This window comes from Pseudopodoces humilis, chromosome 22, assembly GCF_049639895.1.
Source record: "Pseudopodoces humilis isolate 2021_Gansu_Grassland_sample_001 chromosome 22, ASM4963989v1, whole genome shotgun sequence".
In the NCBI taxonomy this organism is placed as follows: domain Eukaryota; kingdom Metazoa; phylum Chordata; class Aves; order Passeriformes; family Paridae; genus Pseudopodoces; species Pseudopodoces humilis.
In genome coordinates this window covers 9,110,678-9,124,455 of record NC_142221.1, presented here as the reverse complement: position 1 = coordinate 9,124,455, position 13,778 = coordinate 9,110,678, and the positions used below count along the sequence as shown (strand labels likewise).

At 53.9% G+C, this 13,778-nt stretch overlaps 1 protein-coding gene across 1 annotated transcript in view; it reads left to right on the top strand.

Moving 5' to 3' along the window:
• The first annotated feature begins 284 nt into the window (after nucleotides 1-284).
• The window catches only part of ARRDC1 (arrestin domain containing 1), a 30,453-nt gene continuing 16,959 nt past the window's right edge, over nucleotides 285-13,778 (top strand). The window contains exon 1 of the mRNA XM_005527185.3: nucleotides 285-466. Within this exon, the coding sequence (XP_005527242.1) occupies nucleotides 349-466 (118 nt within the window). The 5' untranslated portion in view covers nucleotides 285-348. The remainder of the gene's footprint in view (nucleotides 467-13,778) is intronic.

Sequence of the window (13,778 nt, the reverse complement as noted above, 5' to 3'; positions counted from 1 at the left end):
TGCTCCCCTCCCTCAGCCTGGCGGCACAATTGGCCCGTTCCCCCGGCACTCAGGGGCTCAGCAGCAGCTCCCTCAGCCTGGCGGCACAATTGGCCCTTGGCCCGTTCCCCCAGCACTCAGGGGCCCAGCAGCAGCCCCCTCCCCGTTCCCCCAGCACTCAGGGGCCCAGCAGCAGCCCCCTCCTCAGGGCCCGGCCGCCGCGGCTGCCCCGCGCCTCAGGCCCGGCCCGCTCCCTCAGCGCGGCCGGGGCGGGGCGGGCCGGGGGCGGGGCCCGCCCGGCGGGGCAGGCAGAGCGCGGGCCTCAGGTACGAGCGGAGCGGGGGAGCGAGCGGCTGGGCCGGCGCGGCCATGGGGAAGGTGCAGCTCTTCGAGATCCGCCTGGGCGACAGCCGCGTCGTCTACAGCCCCGGCGAGCCGCTGGCCGGCACCGTCACCGTGCGGCTCTCGGGCTCGCTGCAGTACCGAGGTGAGCCCGCGGCCTGCCGTGCCCTGCCGTGCCCGCGGGGCCACACGGCGGGGCGGATATCCCGGGTAGGGGTTCACGGGCTGCCCTGGCCCGCTGGGCGCCGTGGGGATGGTGCCGGGCAGCGGCCGCGTTCCCTTCCCCGGCCCTGGGGACCGGCGGCTCCGGGGCTGCCCCATCGCTGCTGCCCCCGCTGCCATGCAGCGGCCGGGAGGGGCTGACGGGGGCAACCTGCTGGATTATTTCCTCCTCCGCTTCCTCCTCTTACTTTTTGCTCCCATCCCATAAATAAGCAAACATCCTCCCAACCCCCTTCCCAAAACGAGCCGGCGGTGGGGCTGTGCCACAGCAGCCTCCGGAGCTGGCGGGTGCCCAGGGTGGCAGCGGGAGGTGGTGGAGGAGCTCGCTCGCCTCGTTCTGCTTTCCCGGAGTCCTGAAGCTTCCCAGGGCTGCCGGCATCTCCCTGGCACGGCCCCCGAACCCCGAGCCTGCTGCCCCTGGCTCGGACGGAGGCGGAATGTGTTAGGGCAGGGAAGAGGAAGATGCCGAATGTGTCAGGCGATGGGAGGAGGTGGCGATGCCGGGTCTCGGTGGGCAGCAGCCCTGCCTGGACGGGAGCGAGGAGATGGGCGATGCCGTGTCCTGGCAGGAGCGGTCCGCACTCACCGGCTCGCAGCGAGCAGCCGCGTTTTAACATCTCGAATGAACTCGGGCGTTTGAGTTGTGGCTCCGCTAGTGTGGGAGATGTCCGGGGTTTGTACGAGGTGCTGTGTGTGCCAGGGCAGAGTGTGCACGTTGGGCAGCAGTGGTCTGGAGCAGGGGGTGTTGAGCTCCACGCGAGGCTCAGGCCATGCTCCGTCAGGTCGGACTGCAGGGAAAGGAGCTGCTGGGCTCGGATCATCCAAACTGGGAGCTTCCTCCCCCGCCTTAGAGAAGTCATTCGCATTTGCAAGTCAGCTTTGTGCTCAGTGCTGTGGAAATGTGAACCGATTTGCTGTTTTCCCTGAGGTCTTGCTTGCTTCTCGTGTGTGCATGCTGCTTTCTTTGTAACAAATTATTGGAGAGGGGAAAAAAAAAAAAGACCAAGTAATGTAAAATGTGAAGTCTCTGTTCAAGAGCTGTCAGCCTGGATGATGGTGCCTATGCTTGCCTGCGCCTTGCTTTTGCGAGCGTCTCTCCCAGTTGTCTGCAACAGCTTTTGGAAGCTTCGCGTGGAAAAAAAGTATCTAGTACAAGTGTAAACTTGTAGCCTCTTTAAGTCCTGTCAGAGCAAAACAGTTGCAGATCCAGCGTTTATCTCCTTGGAGAGTACTCCCAGATACACTTCTTCCAGCAGAGATGTTCTAAATGAAGTCTGGCTGATTTCCCTCCTCGGCCCATCCCACTGACTTCCATCCATTCCCGAGGGTGCTTTTTGGGAGGGACAAGAGTTTGGCCTTGGAGGGTTTGGTGTGCTGGCCCCCTGTGCTGCCAGCTGGCCAAAGCTGCACCTTGCTGCTGCCTCTACAACTCCGGTTTGGAGAGGACCTGCCAGGTTCTGCTCTACACCAGCTCTCCTTTGCTTCCTGGTGTTGTTGTAGGGAAAGAGGAAGGTATCTCTTTCTTCTGGACCTTCTTTCTGCTTCCTTATTGCTTTGATTCTGAGAAGCATCAGCGTCTGGTGTTAAATACAGGTCCTGAACTCAGGAAGGATTTTGCTGTGGGATCTGGTGTTTGGGGCTAGTGCAGGGATTTAATAAATGGGGCAGTTGAGCTCTAGAAAAGTTGGCAGAAACATCAAGCCAAAATCTGACATGGGCTCCATGTGGTTGATGCTTGTGCTGTGCTGAGGTCACCTGAGCAGCTCTTGTATGCTGAGTTTCCTGTACAGTGCCTTCATGAGCTGGGGTAGAAACTTTCCATTACTGGAGTCAGAACTCACCCAGTTAAAACACATTTGGATGTGAAACCAGCTTCTGCCAAGCACAAGGTGGTTCTTTGCTGTGTGTTCTCTCTCCTGTTGTGTGTCTTACTGTCTCTGGTGCTTAAACCCTTCACACCTGATCTCTTGGGCATCCTGTCCTTCTTTCTGGATGAAGGAACTGTCTCACCCTCAGAGGAAGTGGGTGAGAAACATCTGAAACATCCTTTTGGTGTAACAGCAGGTGAAAAAGATCTTCAAGGGACTTGTGAGCCCCTTTGAGCTCTGTGGACTCGGCACTGGAGGGATCAGACAACCTGACATGCTCTGGCTTCCTGCTGGGCTGTGGGGAGAGCTGGGTGGCATCAACTCATCTTATATTGTATATACCCCCCCACACCTTCTGTGGCCAGCTGTGACTTTCCAGGCTAATAAACTGCTTCCAGGAGAAGACATAAAGTCTTCACCCCTGGCAGGTGTGGCCCACAGCACCACGATTTGGTGCTTTCCATTTCCCTAGCCAGGCGAGTCCGGTGCGGTGACTTCTCGGTGCTGTGGTGTGTGAGATCACAGCCAGAACCAGCCTGCAGGTGACTCCTCACACGGTAACTTCTGCCTCTTGAAAATTACACCTTCTGAAAGGTGACAGTGCAAACAAACAAAGCTCGTTGTGCCTTGCTAAACACAGGAGAAATCTTGGGTCATGGGACAGCATAGCTGGGGACACACCTTTTGGGATTATAAATGTTCCCACTTAGGCTGGCGTCAGTCCCTGCTGACTGGCAATGAGGGCTGTTCAGGAGCTCATCATCTTCAGCTGACCTTGCAGCAGCATCACAAATACTCACTGCTCCTTGGTGACCCACGTGGACCTTCTGAGGAGCCACACTTCTTCCTGTGCCTGTGCCAGGGTGGAAGACCTGCGCAGAAAACTTCCAAGCCTCAGGGGAGAGCGCTGATGGAAATGGAGAATTCCTAATCATTGTGCCTGGTTTTCTGGGTAAATCATCAAACGTGTGTGCACAAAGAATAATTAATCTTACAGGAAGCTTGCACAGGGACAGCTGGAGATGGAGTTAATTTGTGGGGAAGGAGGAGGGAAGCCAGTTCATTCAGAGCAGGGCAGGCCATCCTGGTTGCCAGCAGGAGCATGCAGGAACAAAGGTTTGTGCTGCCTGGAGATGCTGGAGCACTTTCCTCTCAACTCTGTGGCTTCCAGGGGCCATGTGGATTATTTTGGTCCTGCCTGCCGTTCAGCGAGGCTTCAACAAGCATAATGTTAAAATAACAGCCCTCTCTGCCAGATCACCGAGAGTAAAGAAACAGCAAGTGCTTTCCGGAACAGATTTCAGCACTTTGCTGTTCTCCACTCTGTTATTTGCCTGTCCAGGTTTATGCAGGGATAACTTGACTTTAAAATAACTCCCTTGAACTACAAAGCTCCAGACACAAGTACCCGTGTTTGTTCATGCTCTAGAAATACAGATACATAATTCCCGTTTCTGCAGAGCGGAGAGCCCATGAATCATAATTTTCTTCTCTGATCTTAAATATAGTAAATATTCTCACTTCTCATATGGAGAACAGAGAAAGCTGGTGGTGAAGGAGGATGAAGAGCAGGGCTCTGAAATCCTGGGTCATGTGTCCAAACTAAAAGGCAACTTCTGTTTCCTAAAAGGGCAGTAGGGAGAAGTTTGGGTCTGGTGGTTCTGACATGTGTGTAACCTGTGCCCTTCCTGAGTGGAAGGAATGACACCAAAGGACTCTGCTGGCCACGATTCTGCTGCCACTTGACCTCTGGTACAGTGGAAAGCATTGTTCCTGCAGGAAGGCTGTGGCTTGTGAAAGTGCTGGAGAAAAGGTGGATTCAGTCTTTGCATAGTGATCTGGCTCTCCCCTGAGTCAGAAGTTTGTCTCTAAAGGAGGATTGGAAATCCCTGTGCTGGCAGCAGGGGACCCCAGGGCTGCTCCCTGCTTTGGTGTGGGGAGGGAGCGCGGTGCCTGCAGAGCTGAGCAAGGCCTGGGGGTTTGGAGGGCAGGAGCAGCACCATCGCTGTCCCTGGTGATCCTGGCCATGTCCCATGAGGTCCTCGAGCTGTCTGGCATCCACCAGCAGTGGTGGGTGCCAGGATGAGGCCAGGCTGGCACTGCTGCCCAGGAATGCTCACGGATGGCTCCACAGCATCAGCCTGGATGGCTCCTGCTGTAGGGGAGCTGGATTAACTTTCTTTTCTCATTGTGTGAAGCGAGACAGCAGGGAGCTGTGTGGCCAAGTTTGTCTGAGGCTGGGGAACAAAAGAGGAATTTTTGCTCTCCTGGCTGGCCTGCTGCTATAGCTCCAACTCCTCTGGAGTCAATAACTCATCACGAGATGGGTTTGTGTCTCATTGCTGCAGTGAGCCACTCTCTGCTGCTCCCCCCGCCCGCGCACCGCTGTGCTCGGCTGAAAAACTGTTTGCTGCTTTCCTTGGCGAGGAGACATGCCACGGCCTCCCATCCCTTGTTTAACAAAATGGGAGGACAAGTGGAGTGGAGTTCTGTCTGTCTGATTTGCTTCCAAGTGTGACAAACGGGGTGTGAGTGCTTATCCCTTCCCTGGAGCAACGCAGAGCTGCCAGAGATGTGGCTTGTCTTTCAGGGCTGGAGTCAGGTAGGCGGCAGGGAGGCTCCCTGGTTGGGAGGAAGAAGCCTGTGTGTTTCCATCCCTCTCGTCCCGAGGCAGCTCCCTATCCCTGGCTGTGTTGGAAGAGGAGGAGCAGCTGGGGAGGTGTGTGGACAGGCGTGCTCCGCTTGGAGCGTGTTGCGGAATACTTTGTGCTGTAAGTCATCCCCAGGGAAGAAGTAGGTGTGTAGAAGACACAGAGCTGTCACTTGATTTGGTGAAGGGTTGTTAGAAGCTCTCATGGCCAGTAAGAGGGGGAGGGACATATGGATCATCCTCTGCTGTCCAGAGAGAGGATGCTCAGGCCCTTCCAAGAGAAGAAGGGAGTGGGGTGGTTGGGTTGTGCTGCAGGGCTGCTGCAGACCTGACCTGTGCCAAAGCATAGAGAAAACTGCTCTGCCAAGTGTTGGGGAAGGTCTTTTCCTTCTCCTGCTCAGGGCAGCTACTCTTGAAATGGCCTGGCAAACATGTCAGGGGCTGGGCTTTGGTTTGGTGCCTCTTTTCTTGGGGGCTGATTGCTGAGGTAGCCAACGGACAGTCTTCAGGCTACTGGTGTGACCTCTGGAATCTGGCAACAGGAATTGCTGTGGAAGTTAATTGCCTATTTGTGCTGCTCTTAAAATCTGTCACTCTTCAAATCTCTTGTGGAGAAATGCAAAGTGCTTAGGAGAGGAGAAAATGAGCAAAGGACCAGACTGTTGCCAGTCAGCATATTTTCTGCCTTGTGCACAGTTGTGCCTGCATGTGCTCAGAGTCCCTGGGCTGTGTTCGGGATCTGAAATGGATCCATACCACAAAGGTGTTCAGGCTTCTGTCTGCTTGTGATGGCTTTTAAACAGCAAATCCACATTCCCCACTCTCAGATGGCAAATTAAAAGTTGGTGATGGGGTGCACAAGTCAGCTGGGAGTGAGGTGTTTTACTGTCCCTACATTTGTGGGGTGGAGGCCTTTTCACAATGTGGGTGGGTACCTGTGGCTGGCTATTGCTCTGTGCAGAGGGGTGCCCACTGCCATGGGTTTGAATTGCATGGCTTGAGTAAATTCTCACAGGTGTATTGGGATCTTGAGATGCTGGATGATGGCAGTGAAGAGGATATGGGGTGTCCTAAGGAAAGCATGAGCTGCTTTTGACCCCCTAGACAAGATGAGGGTGGCAAGCTAGTGCCAACCTGGAATTATTTAGAGACCTAGTTTAAAAACACCCTGATCTCTGAGCACCTTAACCTTCATTAAAAACCGGAGTTTGTCAGATATCTGTAGCAAAAGCTGTTTCCAAGAAGCATGAATCATTTCTGGAGCACTAATGCTTATGACTTCCACTCCTTTGCTCTTGCTGACGGCACTCTGCTCTCTGACGGTCATTTTGGCTCAGGCAGCTCAGACTAGAGGTAACAATGCTGCAGCAATTCACTGTTCATCCCTTCCAAACACACCCTCCTGAATCCCAAATATTCCCTGCAATAAGAGTGGGATAAAACTGGCTTGGAAGGTAACAACCCTAGGGAGGAATGCTCAGTGTATGGGTAGAAATTGGAGGCTTCTTGATGGGGAGTATCAGCAGGGGTCTGAATGTCAGAGGTTCAGCTCAGGTCCCAGATGTTCCTTTTCTGTCTGCTTGGATCTCTGAGGAGCTCAGCCTGACCATGAGGACTGTCTTACCAACTTGTAGCACTCCCAGCACAGCAAGGATTTGTTATGTATCTGGTGCTCTGGTGATAACAAGAACATAAGTCATCTTTCCAAACTGATGATCTTGCTATAAATAGAGAATCCAGCTGCTTGTGTTGAATGGCATCAAAGAAAATCATAGGAGCAGCTCTTATGCTTAGTGAAGTGGATTCTGGCTGTTTTCTCTGAAGATGCTGGGGTTGGGAGATTTCTTGACAGCTGAGATGTGCGAAAGCAGTGCATGAGAGCTCAGTGTGACGTGGGGAATCTTCAGCAGGGAGCAGGTGAGGCTGGGATCTCTCATCCCATGCTGGAATCTTCAGCAGGGAGCAGGTGAGGCTGGGATCTCTCATCCCATGCTGGAATCTTCAGCAGGGAGCAGGTGAGGCTGGGATCTCTCATCCCATGCTGGAATCTTCAGCAGGGAGCAGGTGAGGCTGGGATCTCTCATCCCATGCTGGAATCTTCAGCAGGGAGCAGGTGAGGCTGGGATCTCTCATCCCATGCTGGAATCTTCAGCAGGGAGCAGGTGAGGCTGGGATCTCTCATCCCATGCTGGAATCTTCAGCAGGGAGCAGGTGAGGCTGGGATCTCTCATCCCATGCTGTGCCTTTCTGCTTTCCCAACAAGAACCTGCCTGTGCTGGTACCTGGCCAGGATGAGGGGGCAGTAAATTCAGGCTCGCTTTACTGCTTATAAATAAGGCTCTTCAGGAAAAAGCCCTTGAAATCTCCCCTTCTAGGAGGAAGGGAGCTGGCTCCAGGCTCGTGCTTGGGAGCTGCAGCAGCATTAAATCATTTGAAGGTGTCTCAGCAGTTCTGTGTGCTGAGTTGCAGAGTTCAGCGCCTGGAGCAGCAGGAGGATGGACCTGGTGTGGTTCCACGTGGTTGCCTGACTCCTTGCTCCTGCCTCCTCTCCCTGGAAGTGGGCTCCAAACTCTCACACCAAAACTGTTCCCAGGATGGCTGAGCAGTCCTGAGTGTGCCACTTTAGTCCTTCTCCTGCCATGGAGGCAGAGGCTCACTCAGGACCAGGATTGTGACAGTGTGGTCTGTGCTGAGTCCTTGCAGCCCCAGGGGCATCCAGCCTGTGACAGACCTCCTGTCCCACCAGGTGCTGGGCTCACATTACCTCACATTACTCCTCATCTGGAGAGTGGGTGCTGGGGAATTTGTGCCCAGGAGAGGATGGCCAAGTGTCATCTCTCCCAAACTTAAATCTGCAGGGCTGTCTGTTGCTGGGAGAGGAGAGCTGTGTCTGGCTGTGTTGTGGGCGGCAGTGAGGTGCCAAACTGAGCACCAGCCAACAGGACTTGTAGCCTTACCTCTTAGAAAAGGGTATCTGAGAGTCTCAGAAGAAAATGAGCGTGACTCAGTCCCACAGCAGAGCCTGGCCCACAGGAGTCCTGCTGCTCTGGTGTTACAGTAAGCCTGTTAAGCATGAATTTCCAGAAGTCTTTGAAGCATTTATTTAGAAAGAGTCTGAAAAGGGAGTAGGCTCTGGTGAATCAGCCTCTTTGTGGTGAGTAGGGAAACCTGATCAGTCGGCTGTTTATCTTCTGCAGTGGCTTTTGCACTCAGCGTGGAGGGTGATGCTCCTGCGGCGGGGGCAGAGGGGCTGTCTGGGGAAAGAGCTCGGCAAACCTGCTCCAGGGTGTGGGAGCAGGGCTGGCGGTGGTCGCACACAGAGGTGCGTTCCCAGGACATCAGAGAGCTCAGCCTCCCTGGCTGCTCCTTTTCCATGGGAATCGCAGCTTGTTCTGCCAATGAGGTGGGAAAAAGTGCTTTGCACTTGCTGGGAAAGAACAATTGAGTTAATGAGTTTAAAGGGGCGTTTTCTCACACCAGCATCCAGCACATTCCCCCTGGGATCTGCAGTGCTCTGGTAGGTTGTGGTGAAGTTTCTTGCCCAGTTCTTTTTTAAGACAGCCAAGTCAATTGTACTAGAATATCTTGACTCCTCTGGCCTAAAGTAGTGTTAAATGCTGGGTGGAAACCTATTTCACTTTGGGCAAGCTATAAAAAAAGAGATTCCTCACTTCTGTTTTAGCACTGCTCAGCCTGCGGAAGGGTGGCTGTGGTCCCTGGCTGGCTGAAGTGCTGAGTGTTGGCAGGTCCTGGCATCCATCAGCATTCCTGAGAGCCAGGGTGAGCTGCTGATTCTGTTCCACTTGTCTGGCTGCATGTTGGGCATCTGGGACTTGCATTCCCTTCCCACAGGGCTGCTCTAGAGGCCAAGTGCTGAAGATTAAGATGCTTTGACTGCTTATGTATGTACAGCCTTGTTTTGCTTTGAAGAGCATAGGCTTACTTAAATTCAGGGCTCACAAAATCCAACTTATTACCCAGGTCCCCTGAGAAGGATGGAGTAAATTAAATCTACATTAAATTTAATAAAATAAATCTGTCTCATACAGGGGATCATGAATAAAACTTTTCTGGACTCTGCTGAGATCCTAAATATGAGATGTTCCTGTGCCAGCTGCAGGCCCTGCCTGGAGTTGGTCCCATCCCAGCTGAGAGCAACAGAGGCTGCTTCCTCATGGATGACATTAACAGAAGTGAGCCTCAAATGCAGTTCTAGGAGGAGGGCAGGCACTGCAGTCTCCAAACAGGTCACAGTTTCCCACTCTGAATTTCTGTCCAGAGTAGCAGAAAGGAAAGAATTTTTTTGAGATTAAAGATCCAGGTTTCACACCCTGGAGCAGTTGAAGCTCCACATGAAATGCTGCTTCCATCTCTCCTCCAGCCTTCTGCTCCTCTGCAACCTCTCTGCTTTTCCCCTCCAACACTTGGAGGGATGGATGCTGGGAGAGGAGGAGGCTGTGAGTGCTGGCAGTGTGGCTCAGGTGGGTGGCTGGCATGGAGATATTCCTGGGGAGCTGTGAGATCTGCCTCTCTCTGCCAAAAAGTTTCTTGCTGCTGTTTGATCTGGCTGTTCCCAGCACTCAGGGGTGCCTGTGTCTGCCAGCCCAGCCTGGGAGGAAGAGGATGGTCCCTCAGCACGCTGGGGTGGGGCACAGTTGCTCTCCTTGCAGGAGTACCCAAGGAATGACATCACTGACCTCTGCCCTGTGTGTGGAGCAGCTCTGCTGGACTTTGCCACCTGCTTAGGATGGGCTGAAAATTTGGGTTCCCAAAAGTGGTCTGAGGCACTGCCAGGACATGTCCAGACTCTGCTCTGCCTGGCTCTCAAGCAGAACAAGCCCACTTCTCCCCACCTCTTCCCAGTCTGTGCAGCTCAGCACTGGGGACTACAGCAGTTTGAAGCTTAAAAAATCCCAAACTTGTGCTGGTTTTGCAAGAGGTAGTTTTGGAGAAAGGATTACCCCAGCATCCCCTTCTGGAGGAGGTCTGGGGAACAGTGAGGTGGTTGTAGCAGCAGTAGCATGATGGGATCAGGGTGAAGGGCTGGAGGGGGTGAAGCCCCTCGGTCAGGCCCTGAGTGCAGGTGCAGTGGTGCAGGTGCAGTGGTGCAGGTGCAGTGATGCAGGTGCAGTGATGCAGGTGCAGTGGTGCAGGTGCAGTGATGCAGGTGCAGTGGTGCAGGTGCAGTGATGCAGGTGTTGTGCTGTTTGTGCTGTGCTGTTTCAAGCCTGTTGCTAAGGAGCTGCCTCTGGCAGATCCAAGGCACAGACTTTGTGGCACGTGTTCATCCCTCTCCCGCAGCCTGTGTGGCCTTGTTCACTCGTGAGTTTTCCCCCTGCAGCCTGACATGTGTAGAGCCAGGCTTGTTAAGTGTACTCAGCTGAGGATTTAATTCCAGATGTTCAAGATGACCCCCTTCCTCCGAGGGCAGCCAGCATGCTGATAAAACACTGTGATGCTATAAATAAACCTGTCGGCTCCACAAGGGAGAAAAGCCTTCGTTTTGAGCAGGAGTTTGTTCTAAACAGGAGCCCGAGAGTTGGCTTTCTTGTCTCAGGATTTATGTTGACCCTTGGTTTTGGGGAGGAGCTGGAAAATGTAGGTTTTCCTGTTGCTCTCAGCCTGATGGAAGAAAATGCTTGCAATGGGGGGAGGATTGACCTGCCTGGGAAAGGACTTAGACAAGATTTGTTCTCCTGCTTTTCTGCAGGTACACACCTGCCCAGCCTCTCTTCAGAGGCTTCTGCATTGCTGGGATGAGGACATCCTTGTGTGTCCATACCACCTGCCTCTCCTCGTGCTGGGCTGGACTCTGGCTAAAACAATTCATGCATAGCCAGGATAATGACTGTGGGTCACTTTGCCCCTGTGGCAGAGCTGTCACTCCCCTGGGTTGCTATAGGTAGCAACTCCCTTCCTTCCCTGCAGCAGGGATGGCTGGAGCCTCTGGGCCCAGCAGACACAGCTGAGGCCATGTGGTGACCCAGGTAAGCTTCAGCTGGCAAAATCCCAGGGCTGTTTGTAAGTGCCATTTCAGAGCTCAGCTGTCAGAGCTCGGTTGTGTTCGTCTGTCCTTGCGGAGGAAAGGGAATGATGGCAAGGTCTGTTTGTCCTGCCTAAGCTGCTGCCAACTGCAACAGCCACCACCTCCAACTGTGTCAGGTTGTGTCAGGGGATCAGGGAAAGGTTCTTCCCCCTGCTGGCACTGCCCAGGCTCCCCAGGGAACGGGCACGGCCCCGAGGCTGCCAGAGCTCCAGGGATGCCCAGGGTGGGATGTTGGGGTGTCTGTGCAGGGCTGGGAGCTGGGCTGGGTGATCCTGGGGGTCCCTTCCAGCTCAGGGCATTCTGTGATTTTATGAACTGGTTTTGCTGTTTCCCCTGCCCAGCCTAGAAAACCCAAACTGACCAAGGTGCAGCAGCCTCTTCCCTCCCCCTCTGCCCATACCTGTTGTGGCAGATGTGTGACATAGGTGAGACTTGATGTCAGAGGCATTTGCTTGGGACTGGAGCTGAGTGCAGGGTGACCACTGAGCTTGCTCAACATGTGGCTGGATTTTGGAAGCAGGGATGTGCACACACAGCCTGCCTCTGGCTCAGGAGAGGATGTGTGTGCTGTGCTTTCCTCCTGCTCCAGGTGCCACACCAGCTCCCCTGAGGAGGGCAACCCACTGGGTCAGGAGAAAAAACAGTTTGGAGTCTATGGCTGCTCTCCTTAAATCACCTTGGAAGAAGGCAGACGTGCCCAGCTCCTGGCATCTCTATTTTTACTTTGTGCAGAGATGGATATGGCTGAGCTGTCTCCTTTTATTTCCAGCATTTGGCGCGTGCTGCAGCGCGTTGCTAAAGATGTGTCTGGCTGGATGCAGAGCTGCCCGCTTCCCTGAATCCCTGAGGGACTGCAGGGGTCAAGGGCTCTTGCCTTCTGCACGGCTTCATCATTCATTTCTTCTCTTTGCCTCCCCCTTCCACTCCCCTTACAGTTTTTGGACTTTGTTTTTTCCTGTATTTATTCAAATCAGCTTGGGTAAACAGGGAGCAGGAGGGAGGGGACTGGGGCCACTGGTAGCACTGGATTCCAGAGGCATTTTTAATGGGTTTCTAATAGCTAGAACTGGCCTATTCTGATGCAGAAACTATTCTTATTTCCTCTGCCTGCAGCTCGGCAGTTCCAAGATTTCCTTGGAAAGGCTCAGACTTTTCCTTCCTGACAGGCAGGCTGACAAGCTCTGTGCTCAGGTGGCTCTGTTGCAGCAGCTGTGATGGTGCTGGTTTTGCCAGGTCTGTCTTGACAATGCTGTTTTTAGGTTCCAGCTGCCCCCAGAGCCACGTGCCTGAGCTGTGCCTGTCACACATCCCTGTCCCTCCTCCTGCTTGTGGGCAAGAGAGAGCCAGGCAAGTCCCCAATATCTCCCTCTGCCCATGGGATGCTCATGGAGAGGCTGATTTTATGGTTCACTGTTCCAAAACCTTGTTAGGAGTGAAATGAATGGTTTGATCTGTCGAACAAGGCACTTCTGAAACTTCCCAAATAACCTGGCCCTGTATCTGCTGGTCTTTCCTGCTCTGGGGATGAAACTGGGGGGCTGTCTGGCTGTCCTGGACCTGCTGCCTTCAGCATCACCTCCCCTGCAGGGGCCTGGGGATCTGCTGGCTCCTCCAGGAGCCTGGGGATGAGGTGGGATATGCAATCCCTGTGTCCAGCCACACCGTCAGCTGTGGGGCAATAACTCAGAGCTGTTGTCCACCCCATTCTTTCCCAATGAGGTGTGGGGAGCTCATGCATCTGGAGCAGGCTGGAGAAGATGCTCCATAACAAATCTCTGCCCCCTGAACTGCTCCAAGGCTTGTCCTAAGTGTGGTGACTTGGTGTGCCTGGTGAGGGGACACTGGGAATTTTGGAGAGCATAGAGGGAAGGGGAGAGTGAAATTCCTTCAAACTTTTCAGCTTGAAATGCTGCTTTCTGTTGCTTGGCACTGGAGTCGCAACCCCAGGGCGTGTGATGGTCAGGGAATGTGGCTGGAGAGGTCTTGGTGGAGCTGAAGGACTGGAACCCCTCGGAGCAATCCCTCCAGGGACTGTCCCTCCTCTCTAGGCACAGCTGGCTGTGACTGTGCCAGTTTGGGATGTCAGTGGTTAATTGAGAAACCTTGAAGCTGACATCTCCTGTGCTGGAAAACTGTAGAGGGATTTTTGACACGGTCTGACTTCAGCCCTAGTGGTTGACCATGGCAGCAGGGCCCCAGGCACAGGCTCTGAGTGTCAGACTGAAACCCACTGCCTTTGCTTTGTCTGCCATGGGAAGGGAGCTGGGCCACAGCTCAGTTCCTGAGCATTCCCACCCACCTGCCTCCCTGGAACTGGGAGCCTCCACACTGCAGTGCAGCATCGGGCTGGAATCAGAGCCTGTCAGCCTTCTCTGGGCATTGAACAGATGGTGGTGATCTATAAACTCCTGTGGTGCCTGCTCAGGGGCTGCTTCTCCTGAAGGATGTGAAAGTTCTCCAGTTTTTGGTTGGGCTTTTCTTGCTCGCATCTCCTGTGTGAAAATGAGGGAATGGAGTGGGTGAGTCTGGGCTTGATTTGAGTGGCTCCATCTGTGTTATGTGGGCTAATTCAGAGTGGGACAGGCTCATTGTGAGCCCAGAGATGCAGCAGTATGTCTGAGGTGGGAACATGGCACCGATGTGCAGAAACACAGGACACCACCCTGCTAAA